The sequence below is a fragment of the Diplotaxodon limnothrissa genome, linkage group LG10 (genome assembly GCF_057381915.1).
Source record: "Diplotaxodon limnothrissa isolate DT_005_m linkage group LG10, D_limnothrissa_male_GT1.1, whole genome shotgun sequence".
Classification (NCBI taxonomy): domain Eukaryota; kingdom Metazoa; phylum Chordata; class Actinopteri; order Cichliformes; family Cichlidae; genus Diplotaxodon; species Diplotaxodon limnothrissa.
In genome coordinates, this window is record NC_140605.1 from 9,024,461 (window position 1) to 9,051,817 (window position 27,357).

Genomic DNA, 27,357 nt, shown 5'->3' on the forward strand with positions numbered 1-27,357 from the left:
CCGCCACAGATTTTCTATGGGGTTGAGGTCTGGAGACTGGCTAGGCCACTCCAGGACTTTCAAATGCTTCTTACGGAGCCACTCCTTTGTTGCCCGGGCGGTGTGTTTTGGATCATTGTCATGTTGGAAGACCCAGCCTCGTTTCATCTTCAAAGTTCTCACTGATGGAAGGAGGTTTTGGCTCAAAATCTCACGATACATGGCCCCATTCATTCTGTCCTTAACACGGATCAGTCGTCCTGTCCCTTTGGCAGAAAAACAGCCCCATAGCATGATGTTTCCACCCCCATGCTTCACACTAGGTGTGGTGTTCTTGGGATGCAACTCAGTATTCTTCTTCCTCCAAACACAACGAGTTGAGTTTATACCAAAAAGTTCTACTTTGGTTTCATCTGACCACATGACATTCTCCCAATCCTCTGCTGTATCATCCATGTGCTCTCTGGCAAACTTCAGACAGGCCTGGACATGCACTGGCTTCAGCAGCGGAACACGTCTGGCACTGCGGGATTTGATTCCCTGCCGTTGTAGTGTGTTACTGATGGTGACCTTTGTTACTTTGGTCCCAGCTCTCTGCAGGTCATTCACCAGGTCCCCCCGTGTGGTTCTGGGATCTTTGCTCACCGTTCTCATGATCATTTTGACCCCACGGGATGAGATCTTGCGTGGAGCCCCAGATCGAGGGAGATTATCAGTGGTCTTGTATGTCTTCCATTTTCTGATGATTGCTCCCACAGTTGATTTTTTCACACCAAGCTGCTTGCCTATTGTAGATTCACTCTTCCCAGTCTGGTGCAGGTCTACAATACTTTTCCTGGTGTCCTTCGAAAGCTCTTTGGTCTTGGCCATGGCGGAGTTTGGAGTCTGACTGTTTGAGGCTGTGGACAGGTGTCTTTTATACAGATGATGAGTTCAAACAGGTGCCATTCATACAGGTAACGAGTGGGGGACAGAAAAGCTTCTTACAGAAGACGTTACAGGTCTGTGAGAGCCAGAGATTTTCCTTGTTTGAGATGACCAAATACTTATTTTCCACCCTAATTTACGAATAAATTCTTTACAAATCCTACCATGTGAATTCATGGATTTTTTTTTTTTTTTCACATTCTGTCTCTCACAGTTGAAGTGTACCTCTGGTGCAAATTACTGACCTCTGTCATCATTTTAAGTGGGGGAACTTGCACAATCGGTGGCTGACTAAATACTTTTTTGCCCCACTGTATGCACATTATCTTTTCCTTTCTATTGGTAGGTGGCACAGTGCACTTGTGGCAAGTAAGCAAGCTAGAAGACTGGAAATCTTGCTGGGTATCCAGTTATGGAAGCAACACATTAACAAGAGAATTCTGAGTTAAACCAAAGTTACTTTCCCTAGTAACTAGTTACTTTGAAAGTAACGAGTAACTATCAAGTTACTTTTGATAGTTACATTACTAGTTACTTCTAAGTTACTAATTTAAAGTAACTTACCCAACACTGATCATATTCTACTGGAAACAGTCGATCATATTTGTCGAAGCTGAACCCAGGGCAAACTAAGCTAAATTTAGCTTTTTTTTTTTTTTTTTTTTTTTTTTTTTTAGCAAACAGCTACAATAAGCATAACAGTTATCAGATATCATTTGTTTACATGATGCTTTTTCTTATACAGGTAATATATTTATTACCAACCTGAACGTTTATCTGCCGGTCATCTGACATGACGAATGACTTCTGAATACTTAAATCTGTGTCCCGCTCCAACTCAAGATGCTGTAGGAAGGTCTGCAGGTACAAACGGTGCTCGATTACTCTGCGGCTTTCACAAATGGCCTGGATGTATGCCCCCAAAAACTGAATTGTAGAACTGAAATTGAATGGTGAGCAGTGAAACTGAAAGCATTCAAAAGCTAAATTTAAAGAAGGATGAATACAATTTCAAATTAAATTAATTAATTTTCATAATGTAAAATTCTGTTTCGATTCAGTGATGATCATTTTCAAATCAATTTATTGGATTTCAAATTAGGCTAATTCAAATTCAGCTTCAGAAGGTTTTATTCAAGTTGAGCAATTCAGATTAAATTTGAGCAATTCAAATTTGAATTGATCTTATTCAAATTTAGTTTCTGATGGCACAAAGTTCTGCCCATACTAGTGCCGTTCTTTCTTTCATACAGAAAGTCTTAAGAAACTGGGGTTTGTTCTGAAATAATCTGTGCGAATTTTAAACCAAGTTAGAGGTTGTTTTTTTTAACTGCCAAACTCCTCTGTGCAGGCACCAATATGTGATAACCATGCCTTTTTGCCTTCTTGGGATGATAAATCCTATGTTTGGAAGGAGAAGGGCTTAATCATATTCAAAGATCTTTATATAGATGGAAAATTTGCATCATTTAATCAGCTTAAGCAAAAATTTGATTTACCGCATTCACATTTTTACCGTTACCTACAAGTCAGGCATTTTATGCAATCCAATATGAAGAATTGCCAAGATGTTCCACATGAACATAACCTTTTTAAGGTGTTCCTGAGCCCTCCTTACTCCAAACATTTGATTTCTACAATTGTACATTTGTTTGCTGACAGCATTGAAGTGCAGACTACGAGGATAAGAGACGCTTGGAGGGAGGAATTGGGCATAGAAATATCAGAATCAATGTGGGACAAATGCCTATCAAAAATTCATTCCTGCTCTGTTAACAGCAGACATCAATTAATACAATTTAAAATTGTCCATCGGCTACATTATTCCAAGGTTCGGCTACACAAAATTCATCCTTCAACTTCCCCCATATGTGACAGATGTAAAACATCAGAGAGCACATTGGCTCACGCTTTCTGGCATTGCCCCTCATTGACCAATTTTTGGTTCAAAATATTTGATTGGTACTCTAAAGCTTATGGGATTTCCATCTCACCCAATCCAGAAATTGCAGTTTTTGGCTGTGTACGTTCCAGAACTATCCCTGCGACTGTGTGGGTGCCAATCGACCTCGGAATGATGATCGCGAAAAGACTTATTCTACAGGAATGGAAGTCCGCTGCTCCTCCCTCCTTCAGTGTCTGGCTCAATGACATGCTATCAGTCATTCAACTGGAAAAAGTTCGATACCTGCAAACACCTGCAGCAAATGTTTTCTCAAAATCCTGGACTCCGTTTTGTACTCGCCTTGAGAAGGCTCACGTTGTAAACATGTACCATGGCACTGCAACTTCCCTGTTTATTACATATTCATGACATTTAATTCATTATGGATACTGGTAGTTTCTGATTTTAATGTTTTCTTTCTTTTTTGTCTTTGCCTATTGATTCATATTATTGTTGTGCTATTTCTTGTCCTATCATCTCAGCGCCTGAGCTGTATTTGTTTGTTGATGGGGTTTTCTATGCTGAAAAAATTAAAATAAAATATTGGGGGGGAAAAAAAAAATCATCCAAACTGTGGGTGGCCATTTTTTCAAATTTTGGGAAAACTGCTATAATATAACAACAGAAAAATCAGCAAACTCCTAAAATCCATGACGATCTGGCATTTTTAATTAAGAAATGACAGGTTTCTGTGATTAATTGTTTTGCTTTTCTTATACACTTTTAAATCTGAGCACAAAGCTTCTGTTGTTGTTTTGACGACTCCTTCTTCTTCTTCTTCTTCTTGTCTCATAGGCTGAAGTTTGTCTTCGGGTCTTGTGCGTTACAGGCTTTGGATTTGGTTGACCAGCACTCAGTCACCTGTTTGACAGCTCCCAGTGGACGCAAGGCCTTTCAGGTCTCTTTTTTTTTTTTTTTAAGCCCGAGTCTCACTTCTCTGTGCCTGCCAAGGTCATAAAAGGTGTTTCTCACTGCATGTGAGAAATTCCTTCCTAAAAGTACAAATTTACAAAAGCATTTTACGCATGAAGAACATTTTTATAAGACAGGAAATGACTTAATGTGAAAGAAAAAGGACTATTTTCCTGAAATTTGTCCTGAGTCATGCTGCAAGCTTATGAGTTAGCCTCAGGGGGACAAGGCATCAGTTGTAGTGGGAGAAACAAAGCAGTCCACCAAGGTTGTGGTCATTGTGTCCTGAATTTCCTGTAAACTCCTTTAGCCTCTTGTAAAAAGTAGTTTTATGAGAGGAGCGTTAGAGCACAATGCAGCTAAATAAAGACATGGATTTTGTTCGTGTTGTGAAATTTTCAGCACAACTTAACTTTTCCACATCATTCACACCGCAGCTACCTCATGTCTGACCATTTTACATCAGTATTTCTAAATATTTCTGGCAACTTGAATCACTTGAGAGTTTTAGATTTTTTTTTTTTTTTTTTTTTTTAATCCAAAAGCATCAAATTTGCTTTTGCATCTTATAAGTTCATTTTGACAGCTGTGAGTTTCCTCCTGTAATCCAGCCAGGTGGCACTTATATAAAGTTTTAATTTAACAGTGTCTGTTCAAATCATGTCTCAGAGGCATGGCTCAGACATTTAGCTTACACTGCTCTCTGACTTCACTTGTCAGTAGGCAGCATTTAAAATCAAACCAACCCCTTAAAAATACCTGAACACATCAGAACATAGTGAGAAGTGCATGAAGACACATATTAGGTTCCAGCTAAAATGAATCAAAGCAGGTCCCTGATTTCTAATGAGAAATAAAAAAGGAGGTGAAGTTACTGCTGTGAGGATCAAAGGTTAAGTGATGAAATAACGTTCAAGGTTGGACTTGAGGCCCTGTGATTTTGACCAGACTGGAGCATCTTCAGGAAGTATATGCTACCACTGGGAGTTGGAGCTTTAGCTCATTTTCTGGCTTTTCTGCAATTAGTCATCCACATGTCAAGCATTTATGCCAATTTCCTGTAAGGCGGGAAGAGGAGGGAGCAGCCGTCTCTCACCACATTACAAAAATAATCTTATTTGGGAAAGAAATGCATTTACTGGAAGTGCAGTGATGCGTGTGTTCAATGGAAAGAAGATGATAAATGAACAGATTCGGCCATTTTTGTCATTTCCTACTAATAATTTGTTTCTGTTGGACGGAGTTTCTCGTGTTGTGGTGGTTATTTTGTCACCTTATGAATAACCCATGAGAACTTGGCATTTCAGTGCAATTTTTCTTTACAGTCTTATCTCATTCTTAAAGTCAAATGACCTTTTGATAAGAAATGTACCACCGTTTTGTTTTTTTGGAAAGAGAATTTGTGAGTGGTGAAGTCTTAGAAGTACTGAAACTTAAAATAAATGTTTTTGAGTCAACTGTCATTAATATAGTGGGGAAATAGAAAGTTATTACAGCTTCTCACAGTTCAAGGTGACAATATGAAATGTTGTCTGTAAGTTATTTAATTATCTATCAAATATCCAGTTCAGGTCATGTTTTAAGGTTTCAGTTTAAGGTGGTGGTGGTGACATGGCCTGCTGAGATGTGTGACTGGCTGTAAGGAGGGTTTATTTAATCCTCTCTGAAGTGCCATTAGTTATAAGCTAAACCATTCTTCTTAATGGAATGTAAAACATAAGTCTTTGTAGCATTAACATGAAGGCTTTTTGGTTCTTAAAGTAATTCATCATTACACATGAGAATCTCCAGGTCTGTGTTTTGTAAGTCAGAATAAATGCACCCAGTCAGGGTTGACTGATAATGCACATATACAGCATGTTGGCATACAGACACAGGGGTAGCGTATCTTAATGACTTCCCACTATAAATTTCCCCAAAGTTTGTGGCGTGGAACGGAGAGCTGCCCTAGTTCCTGCTCCTCTGGCTCACGTTAATGGCAAATACTCTCATGGGAGCCACTGCTTGTAGAAGAGATGAAGCCAGAACTCTGCTGAGTCCAACTGCAGTGAGTAACAGAGAGACGCTGATGTATAGCGTTTTTTTCTTTTTTGAAGAAACTTCGATGCCTGCCAAGCAGTGCAAGCGCAGTTTGGTGTCTTTTGATGATACTTGCCACTAGCTTTGTGGTGAGAACTGCAGCAGAGCCTCATGAAAACAAAAAAAGCTGGTGTGAGCTGATTTTAAACTTGGCTCTTTAGAAACTGTAGTGGTCCTTGTCCATGTGGTCACAGTTTTACAGCTTCTGTCCTCATCTTGGTGTGGAAAGTACATCTTTAGTGAGGTGTTGTGAGTCTATGTAATTGTCTCTTTTGTGCCTTTTTTTTTTTTTTTAAATAATGAAGTGTCACATTGAATAAATGAGGTGTTTTTGCTTTTGTAGGTCAGAGGCAAAGGTAATTCATTGAAGCTTTGGAGAATAATGGAGCCTGCTCTGCCATCTTGGCAAGCATTAGTTATTGTGAAGTGTCAAGCTAATCCACCGACTTAATGTCCTCGTGTGTCATGTGTATGAGGACGGCACCTAAATCACTGTCTGTAGCTGGGAGCGAATGCTGACATCATGAGCAGCTTCAGTCAGCCAAGGCCATTAGGCATCCCACCCAGGTTTTTTAAAAATGCATTATTTATTACTTATCTAAATAACTAATGAGAAATCATGTAGTTGGTAGAAGCTAAAGAATAGTTTACACCATTATATTCCTCTAAATTTGCCGGCATGCGGTCTATGAAGTGCAATGCTCTGCAAAAGTGTTGAGTCCCCCCCCCCCTCATTTCTTTAATTTGCTAGCAAAATGGGAAATACAGAAATTGAAACATGTGCAAACATACATAGAAATGCAGTATACAAGGCAAAAGCTTGTACAGTCTTAATCTGCTTGAAGGTAAATATGTGTTTTGATCACCTCTATTCTTCAACAGAGCCTTAAAGGCAAGCTTTCCTATGAGTTCTGTAACTAGTCTTCAGTGTTACAAGTGGCTCTACCTTCCACACAAGTAAGATATGCATCAACTATGTTGTTTACAAACTGATCAGTAAATCTGTGGGGAGGTGTGTGCTTGGGTGAGTGAGCAGAACATTAGAAATCTGTAAGTCCGGGAGCTTGTGAGAGAGATGAAAAACTGGTCAGCTCTTTATATACGCTTGGCCACAATGGTACGTGGACTGGTTCTTATATAGAGTACTCAAAGGGCTCCATCAGACTCACTGCCACTGATTTTCAGTCCAGCTCTTGTGTACTTTGTCATATCTCAGCCCTTTCTCTCAGTTTTCCTTCCTTAGCAATGGCTTCTTGATAGCCACTCTTCCACTAAGACCATTTCTGATGAGGCCTTGTCTAAGAGGGTAGATGGGTCAAACAAAAGGTTCAGATGCATCTCTCAGGTTCTGTGTCCGCTCTTTGCTGTTTTGTTTTGTTTTTCCTATTTCTTAAGGACATGACTTTCAGGTACTGTTCATCTGTCGTAGCAATCTCTTCTTCTCTCCTCCACTGGTTCGGTAGTCTCAAAGGTTTTAAAGACACACTCACACCATGCACAGCACCAAAAGCATAACCTCCTTGGTTGAGGTAATCATATGAACACTAGGAAAGACGGTTTGTTTGTTTGCTGGTCTACATCATAGCTACATTTGTTTTGTTTTTTTAAGGTTTTAGAACAAAATATTTCTCAATCTTAAATTTAGATAGATAGATAGATAGATAGATAGATAGATAGATAGATATAAAAAGGAGGGAAAGATCCATATGGAACAAGATCACATCTGTAATATCCACAACTCGGCCAGCTATGCCTGAACTCGTAGAGAATCATTTGGGGAAACAACTTGTTTTCCTTCATTCCATTGCATGCTTTTTTTTCTCCACTTCTCATCTACACAACTGCCTCTGCAGTACTGTAGTCAGATTTAATTTCAGAATCCCCCTCATAAACAACAAATGATACCTCTGCAAGTGACATTTATTTCATTTGAGGTCAGTAAACACAAACTTTGTCACATATTTAAGTATGTTTTGCATTAATATCTTTCAGGTAACGGGAGGTTCGGGACGTTTGTACACTTGCTTCTTGTCCTGCCACTACTGCCCATGTCCAGCCTTTGCCTACAGTGTGCTACGTAGAAATGACGGCCTGGTGGTAAGTCTCATACAGACCATATGTCGTGTTGCACTAAAGGTTTTTAGTTGGGTAGATGTGGGGAGTGGAGAGAGAATATCGTTTAAATATAAGTGCTACACAGATGTATCTGTGTACTTGCCAATGATAGTTTTAAAGCGAAAAAAAAAAGCTGATTAAAGTGCATTTTCTTTTTGTAGCTGCATTTAGTGTTTGTTTTATTTTTCAGATAAAGATTACACTGCCTGTGATAAGGGTGCTTTCACAAACCAACGATCAGCTGAGCTCTTTACATCACAGTATTCCTATAAATGATGAGGAAGTAAAATAGTTATGTTTATTTGTAGTGCAGTGTTGTGGGTGCGTGCTGTTTATGTTAGTAGTTTTTAATTGTATGTCCGTTTAGATAATTTATTTGCTGCCTTGTTTTCTTCTCTGTTATTTCCTCTTCACCTTCTCATATCCATTTCAGAAACACCACCAAGTCAAGTTAGCATGGGAATTGCCTAAGAGCACTTGGATGACATGTTTTATTAAGAGTGTTGATACTTGCTGCTATTATATCAATAACAAGAGAAAGCTATACGACATGTTGCTATTGAGGTTTTTCTGCTTTGCACATAATTGGTGTCTTCACTACAAAGGGTTCTAATGCTTTGTATTTGATTGCCTAGGTTGTTGTGTTTTGTTTTCTGAAAAGCACTCATAGGAGTTTGTTGTATTTTCCCGACCTGGTTGCTCCTTGCAGTCTTCAAATGGTAGTCCTCCAGCTGTCAGGGGCTTGAGTAGTAGTAGTAGTATTTATAGCCCCAGAGGTGAAACCCCCAGAGCAGTGGCTAACCACACCAAACCTTTACATATTTTGGAACGTGAGGGGGACATTTCCATTATATAAAGTAGTATATTTACACACACACACAGTTGTGTCTTGTCATTCAAGCATGATCTAAGTGGAAAATCTTTGCCAACTCAAGCAAGACAAAGCCCATGTTGAAATGTGTGTGACATGTGTGTGACAGATGTGGTCAGGACTTGTTTTTGTCTGGTCACTGATGGGCGTCTACCTCCCATCGCTCCAGCTAGCTGTTTTGGCTCCAAATATCTGCAAGTAAACGATCTTCGCTCGTCCTCTGACCATTAGGCCGTTCCCTGGAGGACGCTGCTAAAATCGGTGTGAGAAACAGAGAGCTGCAACAGACCATAGAGACTCCTCATGAGCACGTCAGCGCCATTGATATCTTTCCTCCTGAAAAATGTAAATGCTCATCAAACTCTTCGTCCAGTTAGATGACGGCGGAGACGAGTTTGTGTCGGTCCAAATGTGAAGCGAAATGGTGGACACGTTCATTTTAAAGAACTCTCACAATCCCAAAGTCAAAAATGAGACGCATGCAGGGTGTAGCCCTGCCTCACTAGAGCTATTTCATTCATTCCCGTGCTCTGCAGATTCCAGCATGACCACAAGAAGACAGATGAGGTAGTACTGCTCTGACAAGTACAGTGGGGCAAAAAAGTATTTAGTCAGCCACCGATTGTGCAAGTTCCCCCACTTAAAATGATGACAGACGTCAGTAATTTGCACCAGAGGTACACTTCAACTGTGAGAGACAAAATGTGAAAAAAAAATCCATGAATTCACATGGTAGGATTTGTAAAGAATTTATACGTAAATTAGGGTGGAAAATAAGTATTTGGTCACCTCAAACAAGGAAAATCTCTGGCTCTCACAGACCTGTAACGTCTTCTGTAAGAAGCTTTTCTGTCCCCCACTCGTTACCTGTATGAATGGCACCTGTTTGAACTCATCATCTGTATAAAAGACACCTGTCCACAGCCTCAAACAGTCAGACTCCAAACTCCGCCATGGCCAAGACCAAAGAGCTTTCGAAGGACACCAGGAAAAGTATTGTAGACCTGCACCAGACTGGGAAGAGTGAATCTACAATAAGCAAGCAGCTTGGTGTGAAAAAATCAACTGTGGGAGCAATCATCAGAAAATGGAAGACATACAAGACCACTGATAATCTCCCTCGATCTGGGGCTCCACGCAAGATCTCATCCCGTGGGGTCAAAATGATCATGAGAACGGTGAGCAAAGATCCCAGATCCACACGGGGGGACCTGGTGAATGACCTGCAGAGAGCTGGGACCAAAGTAACAAAGGTCACCATCAGTAACACACTACAACGGCAGGGAATCAAATCCCGCAGTGCCAGACGTGTTCCGCTGCTGAAGCCAGTGCATGTCCAGGCCCGTCTGAAGTTTGCCAGAGAGCACATGGATGATACAGCAGAGGATTGGGAGAATGTCATGTGGTCAGATGAAACCAAAGTAGAACTTTTTGGTATAAACTCAACTCGTCGTGTTTGGAGGAAGAAGAATACTGAGTTGCATCCCAAGAACACCATACCTACTGTGAAGCATGGGGGTGGAAACATCATGCTATGGGGCTGTTTTTCTGCCAAGGGGACAGGACGACTGATCCGTGTTAAGGACAGAATGAATGGGGCCATGTATTGTGAGATTTTGAGCCAAAACCTCCTTCCATCAATGAGAACTTTGAAGATGAAACGAGGCTGGGTCTTCCAACATGACAATGATCCAAAACACACCGCCCGGGCAACAAAGGAGTGGCTCCGTAAGAAGCATTTGAAAGTCCTGGAGTGGCCTAGCCAGTCTCCAGACCTCAACCCCATAGAAAATCTGTGGCGGGAGTTGAAAGTCCGTGTTGCTCGGCGACAGCCCCAAAACATCACTGCTCTCGAGAAGATCTGCATGGAGGAATGGGCCAAAATACCAGCTACTGTGTGTGCAAACCTGGTAAAGACCTATAGTAAACGTTTGACCTCTGTTATTGCCAACAAAGGTTATGTTACAAAGTATTGAGTTGTATTTTTGTTATTGACCAAATACTTATTTTCCACCCTGATTTACGAATAAATTCTTTACAAATCCTACCATGTGGATTCATGGATTTCTTTTTCACATTCTGTCTCTCACAGTTGAAGTGTACCTCTGGTGCAAATTACTGACCTCTGTCATCATTTTAAGTGGGGGAACTTGCACAATCGGTGGCTGACTAAATACTTTTTTGCCCCACTGTATAGGTCGGTGGACATATAAAGGAGCTCACCTGCCATAGCCACGTGCTAGTAAACAGTTCACAGGAGAGGCTACCAAATAAACTTCTCTGCTTTTGCAGATTTAGAATTTAAGGTCATTTTTAACCTCCTTTTTTAAGGAACTGGATGGGGAAAAAATCCACAGACAGACTAATGTGCAGGTGAAGCTGATCTGCAGTGCACGCAGTAGTAGAGCAGGGCGATATGACTAAAAGTATTTATCACGATATACATTTGAAAATTTGCAATAACGATATAACTGACGATATAATTGACACTAGACAAAATACTTTACAACTCCACAACTTTATTAGTGCAAAAAAACCCCAACCATCAATGTATTTTCACTTAAACAAGCAGCTGTTTTTTATGTGCATTAAAGTTATATAAAAATGTAACAGTGGAAATGCAAATTCCTTGCTGACAGTTTAACCAAAAGGCATTTCCAGTGGAAATTGGCCGACATATCCTCAGCATAACCATGTATAATATCCACAAAACTTAAAAAGAAGTTATTCGTACACAATACAGTAATATTATGTTGAAGCACAGTAAGTATCACTCCGCGAGGCTCCTGCCTACGATAGTCGTAATGCTCCGACAGTCCATCAAGCGGTGCGGCTTTGTAGCTTAGCAAAGTCGTACTGAAACATTTGACAGATTTTCAAGCGCCGTGTACCACATAACATCGTTTCGAGGTCAGTAAACGCAACCAGAATTCATACATAAGGCACACGGGATCATAAGGGGCACTGTCGATTTTCAGAAAAATCAAAGGATTGATTTTAAGCGTGCTGTATTTTCTAAAAAACACCGTAATAACGATGGCCCGCTAGCATGCGCTACCAAAAATACTGCTTTGTTGTGTGTCTGACGGACGAAAGCCAAACCAGCAACCTGAAGTTGCAGCATTTTTACAAACCAATTCTGATTCATCCGTTTCATTCAACGTTCCGCCTTCGCCCTTCTCATTCTCCGTCGCCGCCATGCTTTTTCCGCCACGTGCGTATGAAAACAAAGGCATTGCGCATGCGCGTTTTACCCATATTCTATCGCGATATTTCATTTTCTTATTGTTGTCCAACATTATACCATGAAAGCTATGATATGGCCCCAGTGTTGGGGAGTAACGGAATACATGTACCGCCGGTACGTATTTAAAATACAAAATATGAGTAACTGTATTCCGTTACAGTTACCGTTTAAAAAGGTGGTATTCAGAATACAGTTACTTTGTTGAAATAAATGGATTACACTGCGGTACTTTCCTGTTTCATGTTGTCGCGGGTCAGGACTGTTTGGGTTTTGTTTGACAGCTACGTTCTGTTGTTCCAGGCGGCAGCGTTACGGTTGCCATGGTTACGGGGCGACGCTCTCTCTCTCTCTCTGCGACTGTGTGTTTCCTGGGTGAGAGAGCGCCTTTTCGTTGTTGTTGTTGTTGTTGTTGTGCTAAGCTAACAGGCAGAATGCTACAAGCATAGCTCTAAAGAATGTAGCATCATGGGCAGTGTAGTCCGTGTTGCAGGGAGAATGGACTGCCACACACGTTATGTGTCTGTGAGCGCGAGGAGGGAGAAAAAGGGGAGTGGAAAGGTACGAGTTGTCATCGAGCAAAAACGGGAGCTGGAAACATGTAAATATAATAATAACCACTTCAGCCAAGAAGAGTGTCTGACGAGCCCAGTTGTAAGTAAGCTATTAAGACTCGACTGTACACAGTGTTCGTGTTTTCCTCCGAAAACAATAAGTTCCGTTGGAGCAGTCTTTCAACGCCTCTCTCTGTCTCTCGCAAGAAAAGTTGACCCACACAACAAAGTAAAGCTATTTTTCGGCTACGAGCCGACAGGGACCCCGCCGTATTAGTCAGAGGTCCCTTTACTACAGTTCGGAGTCGCGGACCTTCAGTAATAGTAATAAATCACACAGCAATAGTACATTCACGTTGTTGTAAAAAGCATGATAATATATTAAGTAATCCAAAGTATTCAGAATACGTTACTCTCATTGAGTAACGTAACGGAATACGTTACAGAATACATTTTGGGGCATGTATTCTGTAATGGAATACATTTTAAAAGTAACCTTCCCAACACTGTATGGCCCAGCCCTACGCAGTAGGCTGAAGAGGAAAACAAATCAATGAGTAACTTATACTGATAATAAGAGGGGCTAATGAACACGTTCACAGATCCTGAGAGCTGCAGAGCTTCTTATTATTCAGCAAACATTACGCTACTGGAATTACTGCTTATTTTGTACACAAACGTCCACACACAAATAAAATCCTCTTTATCATAACTGCTCTCCATGTGTCTCCATTTATGAACATTTTTAATTAGATATAGATATTCTAAGTTACTGACTAATACGCTCAGTGTATTATACAATAGTTCATTGGAATATTTAATGTATACTTTATTGATCCCCGTGGGGAAATTCCTCTCTGCATTTAACCCATTCACTTAGTGAAGCAGTGGGCAGCCACTGGGCGCCCGGGGAGCAGTGTGTAGGGACGGTACCTTGCTCAGGGGTACCTCAGGGGAATCGAACCCCCGACCTTCCAATCATGGGGTCACCACTCTACTGAGCTATCCCTGCCCAACAGGTTAGAGCCAAACTAAACTGCTCCTTTCTAGTCTGGTGTATACATGAGATGTTTGAATTTAAATTACTGGCATGTCATTACAGCTTCATATCCGTCTCATTAATCACACCAGCTCTGCTGTTAATCTAATGAATCTGTGTCTGCGATCTTTTCTTTCAGTGCAAACATATCCTGGCTGTGTACCTGAGTCAGGCTATGGCTGCGACTCAGCAGGAAAGCGTATCTGATCAGCAGATGTCCCTGCTGCTCAGTGGGACGATGGACCCGTGACTGCAGGTAGATCGACACACCTGGCCCTGCAGAGGCATGCGCCGGAGCACCGAGCATCCTGGATAGAAGCCAGTGTAGTGACATTCATGACACAGCAGGGAACGCTGTTATGTCTCTCTGAAAGACCACAGATGTTGTTCTATTCATCTTTTCTTTTGGAAGAGTTCTTAATCTGTTTTCAAGGAAATAACATCTGTTTGCTGAATATGGACTGCTCTATATTTGGTCTCCTTTTATCTGAAACTGTCAGTTCATGAGGCAGCATCTTCATACTGAAAGCACTTAAGAAGCTTTCCAGTGTGGGAAATTTAGACTGTCACATGGTTTGCAATTTTAACCTTGGGGGGGAAAAAGCTGGCATTTAACAATATAAACATTGCCTTTATTAACAAAATAGTTCACCATACATACAGCTTTTATCATGTTAAATAGCAATATCAGTTAGCAGTTTTGTTGGAGAAACCAAAGAATGGCCTCTGGAAAACTTGAACATCAGCTTGACCACAGAGGAAGTTTTTCCTGATTAGTAGCAACTCTGACAGACAGGTACTTCGAAATGAAAGGCAGGAATGTTGAATTCAGTCAACTTATTTCGACTTACTGTTGAACTTGAAAAAGAAGGCAATAGTTTGACATCGATAGCTGGCTGAGAAAAGCTGAACACCTACAGTACTTTTTTTTTTTTTTTTTTTTTTTTTACACACATCAGTCAACATAGACAGTAATACAACGTTACAGTGCATTTACAGTGTAGATGTCTCCATTGGAATGTACTAAACGCTGCACACTCCTGTATTTTAGCCCTTGAATTTAGTCAGAGGTGGATCACTACACACAAAAGCAAATGAAGTGGGGGAGATAATGAAGCACTGGAGGCAGACGCTACGCTTGTTTTAACATCAACAAAACGTGGTTCGACACCACCAGTGAAGCACAGCTAACAGGAAATGATCAGAAATGTCAGTGCATTTGTGTAGTGATGGGTCTCTGTTGACCAAAACACCTGCTCATTTTCACTCAAGGTGTGAGAATTCAAATAAAACCGCTGTGCTCTGGTTAATCTTACATGCTCTTGTATATGCTGAGCTTTGAAAGTTACAGCAACACTTCTGTGAGGTTTGCTGCACTATGAGCACCACTGAGAGTGTGTAACAAATTATTTCTCTAGTGTTACCCTATCCTTTATTCTTTTTTTCTTTTTCTTTTTTTTACTTCAGTTAGACTCAGTTAAAATGGCCATGTTTACTTAAATTAAAAAGCTAATGTCGGTGCAGTCTTGACGACTGGCTTCACTAAGAGGGCCTCGGGATTCCAGCTGAGACTGTCTATGTGGGGGAGGGCATTGTCAGCTGTACTCCTGAGGCAAGTCACATTCATTTATTCCCAAATAAATCAAAGCAGTGATGCTTTATGCCTTTAATTGCTTGGATACAGAATAATAAATCAAATTGCAATGATCTGAAGAATCAAGTTTGACTTGGCTTTCAGGTCTGCTACAGTATCTACAGTATGTCATCATGTGGCTCAATAGAAAGCAGCTTTGCACAGATGCAATGTTTCCATGAAGGGTGCAATCAGTTATTCCTCTTCCTGAGCATTTGAAAATGTAAATCATGCAGAGCACAACCACACGTGTTGTGTTGAACTGCATCATATTAATGGGTCTGCCTTCGCTCAAATCAAATTGTGCTATTTTTCTGCAGCTGCAAGACAAGGTTGGTGAATCCTTTGGAATTACAAGGATTTCTATATCGATTCTCCATGAAACATGGTCTGATCTTTATCTAGGTCACAAATATAGATGCACAGAATCTGAATAAAGTGGTTACAAAGAAATGACTGTACTTTCATCGCTCACAGTGCCAGGGCGGAAAACCTAACTGCACTTCTGTGCTCACAACTACTCTAAAAGTTACTTGAAGACAAAGGTTCTCCAGTTAAGGAGATGAGAGGGTGTGGGTTATAGGACTTTGAAAATCCCCCCCAAAAAAAGAGATTCAATCAAAAAAGTCTCAGAGATACGCACAGGAAATTCCAAAGTGTTGCTCGTCTCTTCCCTGCAGGAAAAAAAAAAAGAAGAAACTGGGAGTAACACCAAATTAAAGTTGGATAATGGATATCAAACACTAGACAACTTGGGTATCCAGTAACACTTATGGGCCAAGAGTCTATGGACATTATTAACATCTGTGTTTATTTGGAATTTTCACATTGGCTACAGAAACTAAACCCTGCAAGTAATCAATGCAGAAATCCTGGTAATTCCAAGTGGTCCTCTAACTACGACTTCTAGGAGCCAGAAAGTGCTTACTCAGTATAATAGCCACTGGAGTAGAGCTAATTTTTGCCCCTCTCCCCAAAAAGACCCTGTGGCTATGAATCGTGATTCATGTGGAAGAAAAAATGTTGTTTTAATTTTTCCATTTCTCCCTGTTTTGTTGTTTTTGTTTTTTAAATCAGTTACCATAACTTCCACAAAGCAGAAAAGTGCATTTTTCTTCCATCTCTGCACTGCCGAGCTCTTCTGCTTGCGCACGCGCACACACACTCACAAGAACACCTGCAAACACTGGCACTTAGTTGAGTTGAGCAGTTGAGCAGCAGACAACATTGAGAACATTTCTGCTTCATACAGATGTTACATTTGTTATCTGACTCTAATTTTGAATTGATATGAAAGTTACTTTTTTTTAGCTCCTCCTATAATTAAATAAAAACTATAAAAACAATCTGTCTGCATACTAAGGTGTGATAAGTAAGAGTGTGAGCTCAACTTTTAAAGGTTCACAAGCCAAAAGTAACCACGGACATACTGTACCTTTTAGGTCCACAAGTACAGATGTAGCCACACAAGTTTGTTTGTTTTTTGAACTTTACATTCTCAAAGATATATATTTTTGTAATAAATAAGTTAATAAACAGTGGCACTGAATGTTGACAATATAAAATATAATGGCAGTAAAGAGGAGTGTTTGCAGTTGTAACATTATGTTGGATTCAAAATGATAATCCAACATAAAGATGATAAGCAGTAATTTTTCTTAGTTTGGATCCCATTCACAGTCCAACAAATCCAGTTAGCTTTATATATGGACATGTTAATAATGTCCATATATATTTATATTTATATATATTTATAAATATATATATATATATATATATATATATATATATATATATATATATATATATATATATATATATATATATGAATAAAAATAAAAAATCCCACTGTAGCGGACAAACACAGTGCCTTTTATATGGATGCAAACACGCGTTCCAATTTCTTATTTGGTGCGCATCTTCTATTTTGACAGCGAATGCGCACCTGTGGACCACTTATGTGCACCCCTGTGTGTGTGTGTGTGTATATCCTTCACAATAGAAAAGATTTGTAAGACTTGCTATGAAACATATCATTGCTTGGCCCCTGATACTTTGCACTGTTCATAATTAAATGTCCACATTCAAGGCGCGTTTGACATCTTTACATATCATACCATTGTTCTGTAAACATTAGAAAACTGGGAAAGTCAAGACTAAAACAACAATTGACACAGATAATACTCCTGTACGGTTCCCTATAGCAGAGGGTCGATGGTCATGTTGATTTGGTCTTTGTTGCGTTTGCTGCCATTGGAGCTGAGGGACTTCTCCTTTTTGCATGTAAAGGGGCTCAGGATCTTGCGGAATGTGACCCTGAAGTCCCTGATTCGGTAAGCATAGATGATGGGGTTTACTGCAGAGTTGGCGTGAGACAGAATGATGGCCACGTACATGACGACCTCCAGCTGTAGCTTCTGGTAAAACAGCGTGACACAGTTGAGGATGTGGACAGGCAGCCAGCAAATGGCAAACAGTCCCACGATGATGGAGAGGGATTTGGCAGCTCGGATTTCCTTCTGCAGCAACCCGTGATTTTGGCTGTCGCCGTTGCCCACGCATTTCAGCTCGATCTGCCTCAGTTGCTTCCTGGCCACGTTGAATATCTTCAGGTAGATGCCCAGCATGATGAGCAGTGGCAGCAGCACGCAGACAAAGAAATTAAAGTACACCATGTAATGCATGTCTACCACGCTCTCAAACAAGCACGTGAGCTTGCAGCTCCGTGGCAAGTCCCCCGTGGCACTCGGCGCTGCTGTGATGCTAGCGTTCATAGTGCTGCTTGTGTCAGAGCTGTTGTTACCACATTTCTTAGACTTCAAGTTCCATCCAAAGAATGGGATGAGGCCAATAATAAAGGAGAGAATCCATAAAATAGCAATGATCTCTCTGGCAGTTTTACCCGTCATCAGCTCCTTGTACCTGGACAAAACACAGCAGAGATTACTGACTGAGGTTTTGCACAAATATCACACTTAAAGGGACATTATTATTCTTTTACTGCAGCTGTGTGTGATTCACAGTTAAAAACAATCTGTATTTATCTTATTACAACCCCACAGTTCATCCACAGCTGGATCCCTTCACTTGCCAGCTGAGGATTGGTAGATGCTCACCACCAGAGCTGGTTATTTAAGGCGACTGTATTCGCAATATACAGTCTTACTGACATAGAAGTCAAGTGCTTAGAGCAGGGCTGCCCAATCCCAGTCCTCGAGAGCTACTATCCTGCAGCTTTTAGATGCATCCCTACTCCAACACAGCTGAATCAAATGGTTTGATTACCTCTTCAGCATGCCATCATGTTTGGCAAAGTCCTGATAACAAGCCATTCATTTGATTCGGGTGTGTGGGAACAAGGATGCATCTAAAAGCTGCAGGACGGTAGCTCTCGAGGACCGGGATTGGGCACCCCTGGCTTAGAGCAATCTGAAGTAAGAGCTTTTCGGTCACAGGGATTACCTGCACAAACACACACCTCATATATAGTGTTCTTAACAATATTAACAACCTAGCTGTTTATTGTTGGTGTTGTTTATTTAAGAAGACTTAAAATTATGCATCCCCCAAGAAGAATTGGGGAAAAACTGGTAGAGAATAGTAAACTTTTGTCTTACTTGCAGTGGAAATCCGCAATGTACAACCACACCAACAAAATAAAAGGTTTAAATATGCATATAAGCAAAAATGTAAAAGAAAACCAACTTAAGCTTTACTGGTTTTCAGCGTTGGTTTTGTATAAAGCTCCAAAATGTATTTATTTATATATATACACGTGTGTGTGTGTGCGCGCACAGATGTTTGGTTTAGTGATGATTAGTGGTTGTTAAAACCAATTCAAAATCAATTCCCTACAAGAACTCATCAATGCAGTAGAATGGTCTCCAACTTGGTATTTATTCTGTAGTAGTAGATTATTATTACAACAGATGCATTACAATTTAATTTGAGACCACTTGCATTACTTTATATACAGCAGTGAAAGTGATTCAAAGATACATAAATGCATCTTTGTTTGTTTTTTATTGATTTTGTACATCCTGATGAGGACCTTTCTAATCCCAGTACATCCTGTCATCTTGTTTGAATTTGCAGTGATGGTGTGTGACTAGTGGAAACCACAGCTCAGATTCTACTCTAAAATGACGCCACTGTAAACAAGACAAAAAAAGATAAACAGTCAGAGCCTTTCCATATCCTCTCGGTGTTGTACAGAAGCGCAGCGTAACTGCGGCGGTGCGCGTTGATCAGGAGCACATTGTCGGCTTCAGAGTGAAAGCATTGAGTCTGCTGCTATCTCTGAGTGTTTCTCACACACAGCTGTGCTTAAATTAATTCCACGAGTACAAAACCGAAACTAAACTTAAGCCTGTTCACGTGTTTGCGCTCGGATGCTGTTTCACAGGCTGCACCAGCAGACCACTAAAGTGACAGACGTTTGAAATGGTGCCGATTTTATTATTATTTAAATCAGTCTTGAGCTGACAACAAGATAATGTGTGTTTCTCATACAACCGTCTTCGTGGCTTGTGGATATGAAATGAATAACTGCATGTGTGTGAGGCCGTGCATCACAAATGCGCGGTTGAGTCACTCCCGTCGTCCCGTTTTTGTCCCCATCATGTGAGATGCGCTTGAAGCACAATTTGCTGTTTCCTCAAAGTGATTCAAGCGAGTGTGTGGTAATGACTCACACACATACTGACATTCAGCTTATACACTCCAAATAAACTACTGAACATGGTTCAGGTGTTAATCCCCTGCAAAGTTCCCAGTTTTCTTCATTCTCCATTTTTTTTCTGTCCCATTTCCTGAACACAGTGATGTTTGCGGCCTCCTGAGCTGACCGCCACCTTTTCTGCTCTGCTTTTCACTGTCCTCGCATCCCATTAGGCTCTCACATCCTGGATGCCTGAACCAACCAGACACACTGTAAGCAGCCAAGGGTGAAAGGAAGGTCCGTGCAGATGCTAACACGCACTAACAAAAGGGCCACAAATAGCCAGTGAGGGAGACAAATTGAGGAAATGGTCGTGTTGTTTCAGGGGGGACACGTTCACCTAGTGTCTGGCCCCATCACTCACATTGTTCTCACAGGTCATCTGAAGCAGATATGAGCTTTCACATTTGCCAGTTCAGGAGGTCATCATCAACAGACAGTTACAGAGTCAAAGTCTTAGTACTTAACTGCAGCTCAACAATAGTCCAGTGCTTTAAAAAGAGATCTTTTCAAGGCCAAAATGGGCAGGAGAGAAGCAAAATCCACAGCGGAGGGATATTTTAGATCGAAACGATGCATCCCTGTCTGTATGGTGAGAGGATCTTTTGTCTTCGCTTTACTGTGGGGGTGTGGTTTAGGTCTGCTAGTCCCTTCAGAGGGTTAGGGTCACTGCAAATCAATATGAAGTTATTCTGAGTAATCACCTTTACCCTGTGATGCAACATTTCTACCCTGATGGGAGTGGTCTGTTGTATCCATAGGGCATGGGGGGGGGGGGTCACTGCATGGTCTGATGTGACTCATACACTGGGGTCTTCACAGTCATTACATTTTATGGGAATTAAATGCCTGTAGGACATTTAGGACTACACATGAGACAGCACTCTCCTTCACCACCACCATCCGAGCACCAAAGGAGGGCTTATCTTTTGGAGAAACTGCATTCATCCCTCCAGTAAACGTCCAGAGAACTGTTTCCAGAGAGCACTGAAGCTGATATTCTGGTACGTCGTGGCAAAAACGGTCACTAGCATGCTTTATGTGTTTTTTGTTTCTCACCACTCTTTGCATGGCCCACTGGCTATGTAAAGCAAGCCTTTACAAATTGTGGACTTAATTATGTGTCTTCCATGATCACCCTGGTCTCTTTATGGGATTCAGAGTACTGTGCAAAAATCCTGAACCACCCCTCAATTATTTAAATATTTGGTTCCAAGCAAACTTTTTTCAAGTGGTTTTGAGCAACAGAGAAGTTTTCCTTTGGACATTGGCAGCTTTTTCACTCATTTTCAGTTGAGTCCTGAGGAATGTTTATTTAGTTGTTTTTGTTTGTTAAGATGCTCAACATTGACCTTTAAGAAGAATAAAAAAGGTATTTACTCCTTACTAAAGGCACTTAGTAAGGAGGCAATTATAAATTGTGCCTTCAGGCACTTTGTCACTAACAACAATGTAGCTTGCCATCACCAGTGTGTGAATGGGTGGATGACTGGATATGTAAAGCGCTTTTGGGTCCTTAGGGACTGGTAAAGCGCTATATAAATACAGGCCATTTACAATTTAACCTGTCGCAAAAATCATTTGTTCCAATTTCTTTTTCAAGTATTTGGCTTGCATAAAATAGTATTTTTGCACCAACAAGGTGATTCCCAAAGAGTTATCAGCTAAAAAGTGAAGCTCTCTCCGTTGTGGGCAGTGGAAAAACACACAGACGAGCACCATCAGTTATGGATTGGGCTCCCCAGAGCCCGGACCTCAATGTTATTGAAGCAGTGTGAAGTCATCTTGACAGGGTGGAGCTAAGAGAGTTCAGGCTGTGTTAAAGGATAAAGCTGATCATATCAAATATTGACTTTCAGGCTTGTTGGAATTGTACAAACTCTGTTTTTGACATTTATTCTGTATTTTCGTGTAGGTTTGCACGTTTTGGTAAATCCCTGTAACCATTTCCCCTCCAAAATGTAAAGAAATAAAGGGTGATTCAAGACTTCCGAACCACTGTAAAAATAACAGCGGTGCCATCCGACCACAGGCTGTAAAGATAGACATGATGAGGAAGTATGCTCAGCTTGCAATACATGCGGCTTCCCTTAGGGAGTTTGCTAGTAAAATTAAAGTCATGTTAATGTAACAGCACACTTTCTTAATCACTAGTTCAGTCTACCTAACAGTGGGTGTTTGGAGGAAAAAGAAGTCCTGTGTTGTAATACTTCGTAGTCATCTACAACTACTGGTTGGCTAATGGTCAGCTGATATTCCCACAAGCCTCAGAACTCTCTCCTGCACATGTAGCTGGGCAGACAATGGTGTGGCCTTTTCTTCACCACTGCTAAAAAGTTTGGTGCTAGAAAGTTAATTGACAGTTGCCCTATTTATTTCGTAGCATACTGTGAACAGATTTGTTTTTCTTTCTGAACCTACAGCAGCCTCACTAACGCTCGGGCTCCAGTCTGAACAATCAGTTATTCATCAATGGTGCGGCAGCGCTGTCTGCATCCTGGACTCCCTGCAGAGTGATGAGCGGGTGCCCCGAGGTCCATGAATAATACAGCATTCTGGCCAAAGAGGGAGGAGAGGAAGCTTCAGAGCGCACGATGACCTGTACTCCTACTCTCACTTCCACCGCCACTCTCCCATGTTCCTCTCCATCCGCTGCTCCCTCCGAGTGTTAATCGCAAAGTACAGCAGGCAGGACAGGGTCCATTTCCCAGAGGGTCCATCTCCTGGACATCACTTCCCACTCTCTCTTTCTCTGTGTGGAAGCAGCGACTGGCTGAACGGATTAGCTTTGGCATGACGACAGCATGGTGGCATCTATCTGTGTTGTGCTCCCCCCCGCCCACACACACACACACACACACACTCCCCGGCCCATTTTCCATACATCTCTCCTCTCATCCCTGTCAATGTGCTTCCGCCCTGGGGCCACTGGCCTATACCAGACTACACAAACCTACACATACACACACAGTCTAAACTAACAATACCCAGCTAAATGTATGGCTGTGTCTGTAGCCCAGCTTCAAAAACAATCTAAGAGGTGGGTTGTTCACAGCAGAAAACAGGAGATTTTTAAACTTCAGTCAGATTGCCACCATACATGAAAACAGGGCTGTGCGGCATTTGCATGACGAATGGTGTGTACAGAGCATCTCCATTACATAATTAGCAGATAAGGTAAACAGATTTGAATCTGTAAAGAGTTTTCACTCCAATAAAGACATAATCGCTGAGTCGTTATCCCGCAGATGTAACCTCTCTGTAAAGCTTCATTGGGAAGATTGACTCAGCACCGTATTTCCTGCACTTTGCTGACTCACAACTAAAGCGATACTTCCCTCCATGTCTATTTTTTGAAACATGACCTTTTATGTTGGGGTGCCTTTATTTCACACCCATGAAACGGTAAAGTGCAGATACTATTTGGTGAGTCACCAAAAGAAGATTGAAACATTGCTAAAAGAGCAGGGGAACATTTTGGTAATTAACGGTATTCCCTTAGAGAATAAGCTGACAACACTCATATCTGTGAGTTAAGTGTACAGCTTGAGCCACGTGTTGTATTTCCCTGTTTCACACAGATTAAACAAATGAGATCTAGCAGGTTAATTAGTTTGCTTCAGAGGTGCCGGCGGGCAGGTTTTGTTGCTTCGGGACTGAGCCAGTTCGCTTTCACTTTCTCCCAGCTGCAGTTTCAGCACACAGACACCAGCGTGGTATCCAGCTTATCACCCAACTCTAATATGTGTATTTACCAAATGTTGTTCATGTTGCACTAATCGGTCCTTGTGCGTAAGTGCTGTTGCTCTTGTGGTGAGATAAACATCAGATTTTGATCGTTTGAGATGAGCCACAGATGCCACATTAGTCTTAAATCAGACTGAGACACACTCTTCTTCAAACCATAGTCTGAGAATCTTTCTGCAATTCAACCAGTGTTGATGGTTTCTCCAGACTCTACAGTTGATCCATTTCGGGACTCACTGACTCACTTGCATTTGTTGTGCATAACTCATCCTTCATTAAATTCAGAGAGTGCTCCATCCCTCTTTGAATGCCTGCATCTTTAAGCATTTTTTCCATCTACACCCTGTTTTCCCATCATTCTCCATGAGTACAATCCATAAATATGGATCAGCTGTTTGAACTCCAGCCATCAAAAGAGCCTTTCCTGGTTCTTCAGCCCCTAATGCAGCCATGCATTTTTCATCATTTGTAACATAACTAAAGCTGGATTTACAACAACACCAACACTTTACCACACCCAGTAAACATACACATGTGCTGGAACCAAGACAAGGAACGCTCCATTAACTTTATGAAACATGATCAGTTTAAAATCAGCAGCCCGAGGCGAGAGGGGGCTTGCATTCACAGACCACAGTGGGGGCTGTCCTGCCGCCGTGGGTGGGGATCATAGTTTGAGCTCAATGATGTGCATAAAGTTTTGTTTTGTTTTTGTTTGTTTGTTTTCATTTGAAACCTACAGGACAGAGGGACAAAATAGCCAGAGGGTCTTTTTCTTATAATGACAAACAGGGAAGCCGGGGGCTTGAGGCGGGCATTGAGTGGGTGTGCAGCTCTGTTATCTCGTGGGGCTTAAAACATCTGCTGCTGGCCTTTCACTTCCAAAAAAAAACATCTGCAAAAACACTTTTATCTGAGTTAGAATTTCGTCCTCAGGGGCTGTCAGACTGACCAAACTCACACACACAAGTGTATGGACAATGTGAGCTTGGCAAACGCACATTGATCTTATTATGAAAAGTACAGTATGTACATTTCAGTTCAAGCTCAATCTATGAAAGTCATGGAGAGCACTGTTCACAGGGAACGTATGGAGCTGCTGGAAGTTCAAAGGCAGTCAAAGTCCTATTTCTCTATGAGGATGTAAAACATGATAAATGTCATTTTCCATCTGTAGGGTGAAAATAGAAGCACAGAAGGGGGGTTTCACAAGGTTAGTGGCAGACAACTTTCATCCCAGACTAGTGTCAAACTGTCCTTTCTTGCCAGCATCTGAGTATAATGGAAATGACAGCACATTTCAGTCACACAGCCTTGCAGCAAAAACAACATCCACTTCTCACAACAGTCACTACACTGCTTGTTGTCTAACTCACTAACAAGGTGAAACGCTAAGAACACCACCACCAGCACAGAGACAATCCCCATCTGATAATAAAGCTTGTTTGTTTGGGGGTTTTTTTGTTGCTTTTTTCCTATTCGAAGAAATGTCAGGCAGCAGCGCTCTTGTCCCTGCTGGCAGCTCATCTCTACGTTTTTCCTCATGTGGACTGCAGGCACTTTCAGGGGCTGCGCTGTGGAGCTTAGCGGCCTTGCCATGAAGTTCAGGAGAAGTGACACACTCTGGCAGGTATTGATCTCACAGCTTCGCCTGATGTGTCACATCATACATTTGCATGACTTATCTTTGCATTTTTCACGAGCTGCGGGGTTTCAGATGGAAACATCAGCTGGGGATCAGCTAAAGGAACAGGACCAAACACTCAGATGATGCAGATTTGAAACCAAGCGCATGCAGAAAGGTGGCATTGACTCGACAACCTTAAGATTATGTAACCCAGGGTGAAAAGGGTCAGTTCAAAGTGTTTGTTAAAGCCATCTGATTATCATTCCAGACTTAGGCTTTAACCAAGCTATTCTTACACGGGGCAATGAGCTCAGCAAGAAACTGAATCACAAGGTCACGGAGCTGATACTGATCTTTGCTTCTCTTTTTCTACATGGCATAGTTGAGGGCACTTACTTTCAGCTCTTTTATGAAGATATGGGAGAATGAAAGCAAGTATGTGAATAAAATATCAAACTTCCAGGGCGCATTAAACACATGTACCATTCCTGTTAGGAAATACTGCCTGAAGAACTTAAAAGTAAATAAAGCCTTAATGAATCATTATTCTGGTCTGATGTTTCAGTGTCTTCACACTGATTTGTTCAGGCAGGGATCCCAGCTGTAAAACTAACTTTCTTTCTTTCTTGATTAATCTGACAGACAAAATGAACACTCACCTGAGAGGGATTTTAACGGCTAGATATCTATCAATTGCAATAGCCAGAAGACTAAAGATGGAACTCTGAGTGAGCACCAGGACAAAACAGGCAAGGAAGAGACATCCATAAAAGTCCAGGGGTATGCCGATGCTGATGGTTATGGCAAAGGGGATGGCGAGGCACCCGACGAGAATATCAGCCACAGCCAGAGATACCAGAAAATAGTTGGTGGCGTTCTTCAGAGTGGTGTTGATCGCAACAGCCCAGCACACCAGTACGTTGCCGAAAACGGAAAGAACAGCGATCACTACTTCAATCACGATGTAAAAGAACGTCAACATCTCAGCAAAGTGTGGGGGGAAAAGGACTGAAAGCTGCAGGCTGTTGGCAGAGGAGACGGTCACCCACAACACCGATTCTAGTCCCAGGGGAGAAAACAAGTCTTTCTGAAGTAATCCAAAAATATTCCACACGTGCGAACTGCAAAATCAGCCATCTGTAGAAAAGAAAGGATTACTTTTTTCTCCACACATCAGGAACTTATCCTCACCGCAAAGTTGACAAACCTATAATAGCTGTTTAATACTGCGTTAAACCTCCTGCCTGTTGCAATCATTTTAAAAAAGTCAACACAATTAACATTTTTACCCACCTTAATGAACCTTTTCATCGTCTCTGGCTCTTATAACACCAACATCGGGCGATCTGCAGAGCGTTTAAGCGGCATCTGTAGATTCGTATCGCAGACAGAGTGTCACCCAACTTCCGACCCAATGGTAGTTTTCAAGAGGAGTGAGAAACGCAAGAAAAAAGGGGAAGGGAGGAGGTGTGTGTGTGTGTGTGTGTGTGTGGGGGGGGGGGGGGGGGGGGCTCTGTGTCACTGAAAGCCACGCCTCAAACGCACACGCTTCAAACGCACGCATACTCGCGTGCAGTTACAGTTATGAAAGTGGAATCAAACGGGAGAATCCGTCGTGCGTAATTACGCGCCAATTAAATCGCATTCAGTGATGGGCTGCACGTGCATTACGTTTAACGGAAGAATAGCTTTTGGTTGCCTACGTGCATGGCATGCGCGCGCATCTGTTTCCAATCAGTGCGTTCGGGGACGGCACAGAAATCAAACTCAGAACTAGAGTTGCTCATTTTCTTTACGTCAACCCGTGCGATGAAGTCATAGTTTATATGCAAAGGAGAGAGATTTCTTTCTGTGCAGACAAAGTAAAGTTTTCCCTCTTTCCGAGTCGAGTCTGTTATTGATCCATGCGTAATCCTCTTAAGGTCAGGATTACCTTTTGGATGCACACAGGGACAGCTGTGGGAA

At 41.5% G+C, this 27,357-nt stretch overlaps 2 protein-coding genes across 2 annotated transcripts in view; one reads left to right on the top strand and one right to left on the bottom strand.

Annotated features, from left to right (window-relative positions):
- zswim7 (zinc finger, SWIM-type containing 7) overlaps positions 1 to 13,915 on the top strand; it is a 30,621-nt gene extending 16,706 nt beyond the window's left edge. Inside the window, exons 3-5 of the mRNA XM_085363392.1 lie at positions 3,647 to 3,749; positions 7,835 to 7,939; positions 13,805 to 13,915. Coding sequence (XP_085219518.1) covers positions 3,647 to 3,749; positions 7,835 to 7,939; positions 13,805 to 13,915 — 319 coding nt within the window. The remainder of the gene's footprint in view (positions 1 to 3,646; positions 3,750 to 7,834; positions 7,940 to 13,804) is intronic.
- Positions 13,916 to 17,450: 3,535 nt separating this feature from the next.
- Positions 17,451 to 26,793, bottom strand: adora2b (adenosine A2b receptor). Its single transcript, XM_085363394.1, has 3 exons — positions 26,686 to 26,793; positions 26,052 to 26,529; positions 17,451 to 18,220 (listed from the first exon to the last, which is right to left on the bottom strand). The coding sequence occupies exons 2-3, from the start codon at positions 26,372 to 26,374 to the stop codon at positions 17,497 to 17,499; spliced, it is 1,047 nt and encodes a 348-aa protein (XP_085219520.1). The 5' UTR covers positions 26,375 to 26,529; positions 26,686 to 26,793; the 3' UTR covers positions 17,451 to 17,496.
- Positions 26,794 to 27,357: the final 564 nt, after the last annotated feature.

Coding starts and splice junctions, on each gene's coding strand:
- adora2b (XM_085363394.1), bottom strand. CDS start 26,374: ATGTTGACGTTCTTTTACATCGTGATTGAAGTAGTGATCGCTGTTCTT. Junction 18,221..26,051: donor GCCGTTAAAATCCCTCTCAG/GTGAGTGTTCAT, acceptor TGTTTTGTCCAG/GTACAAGGAGCTGATGACGG.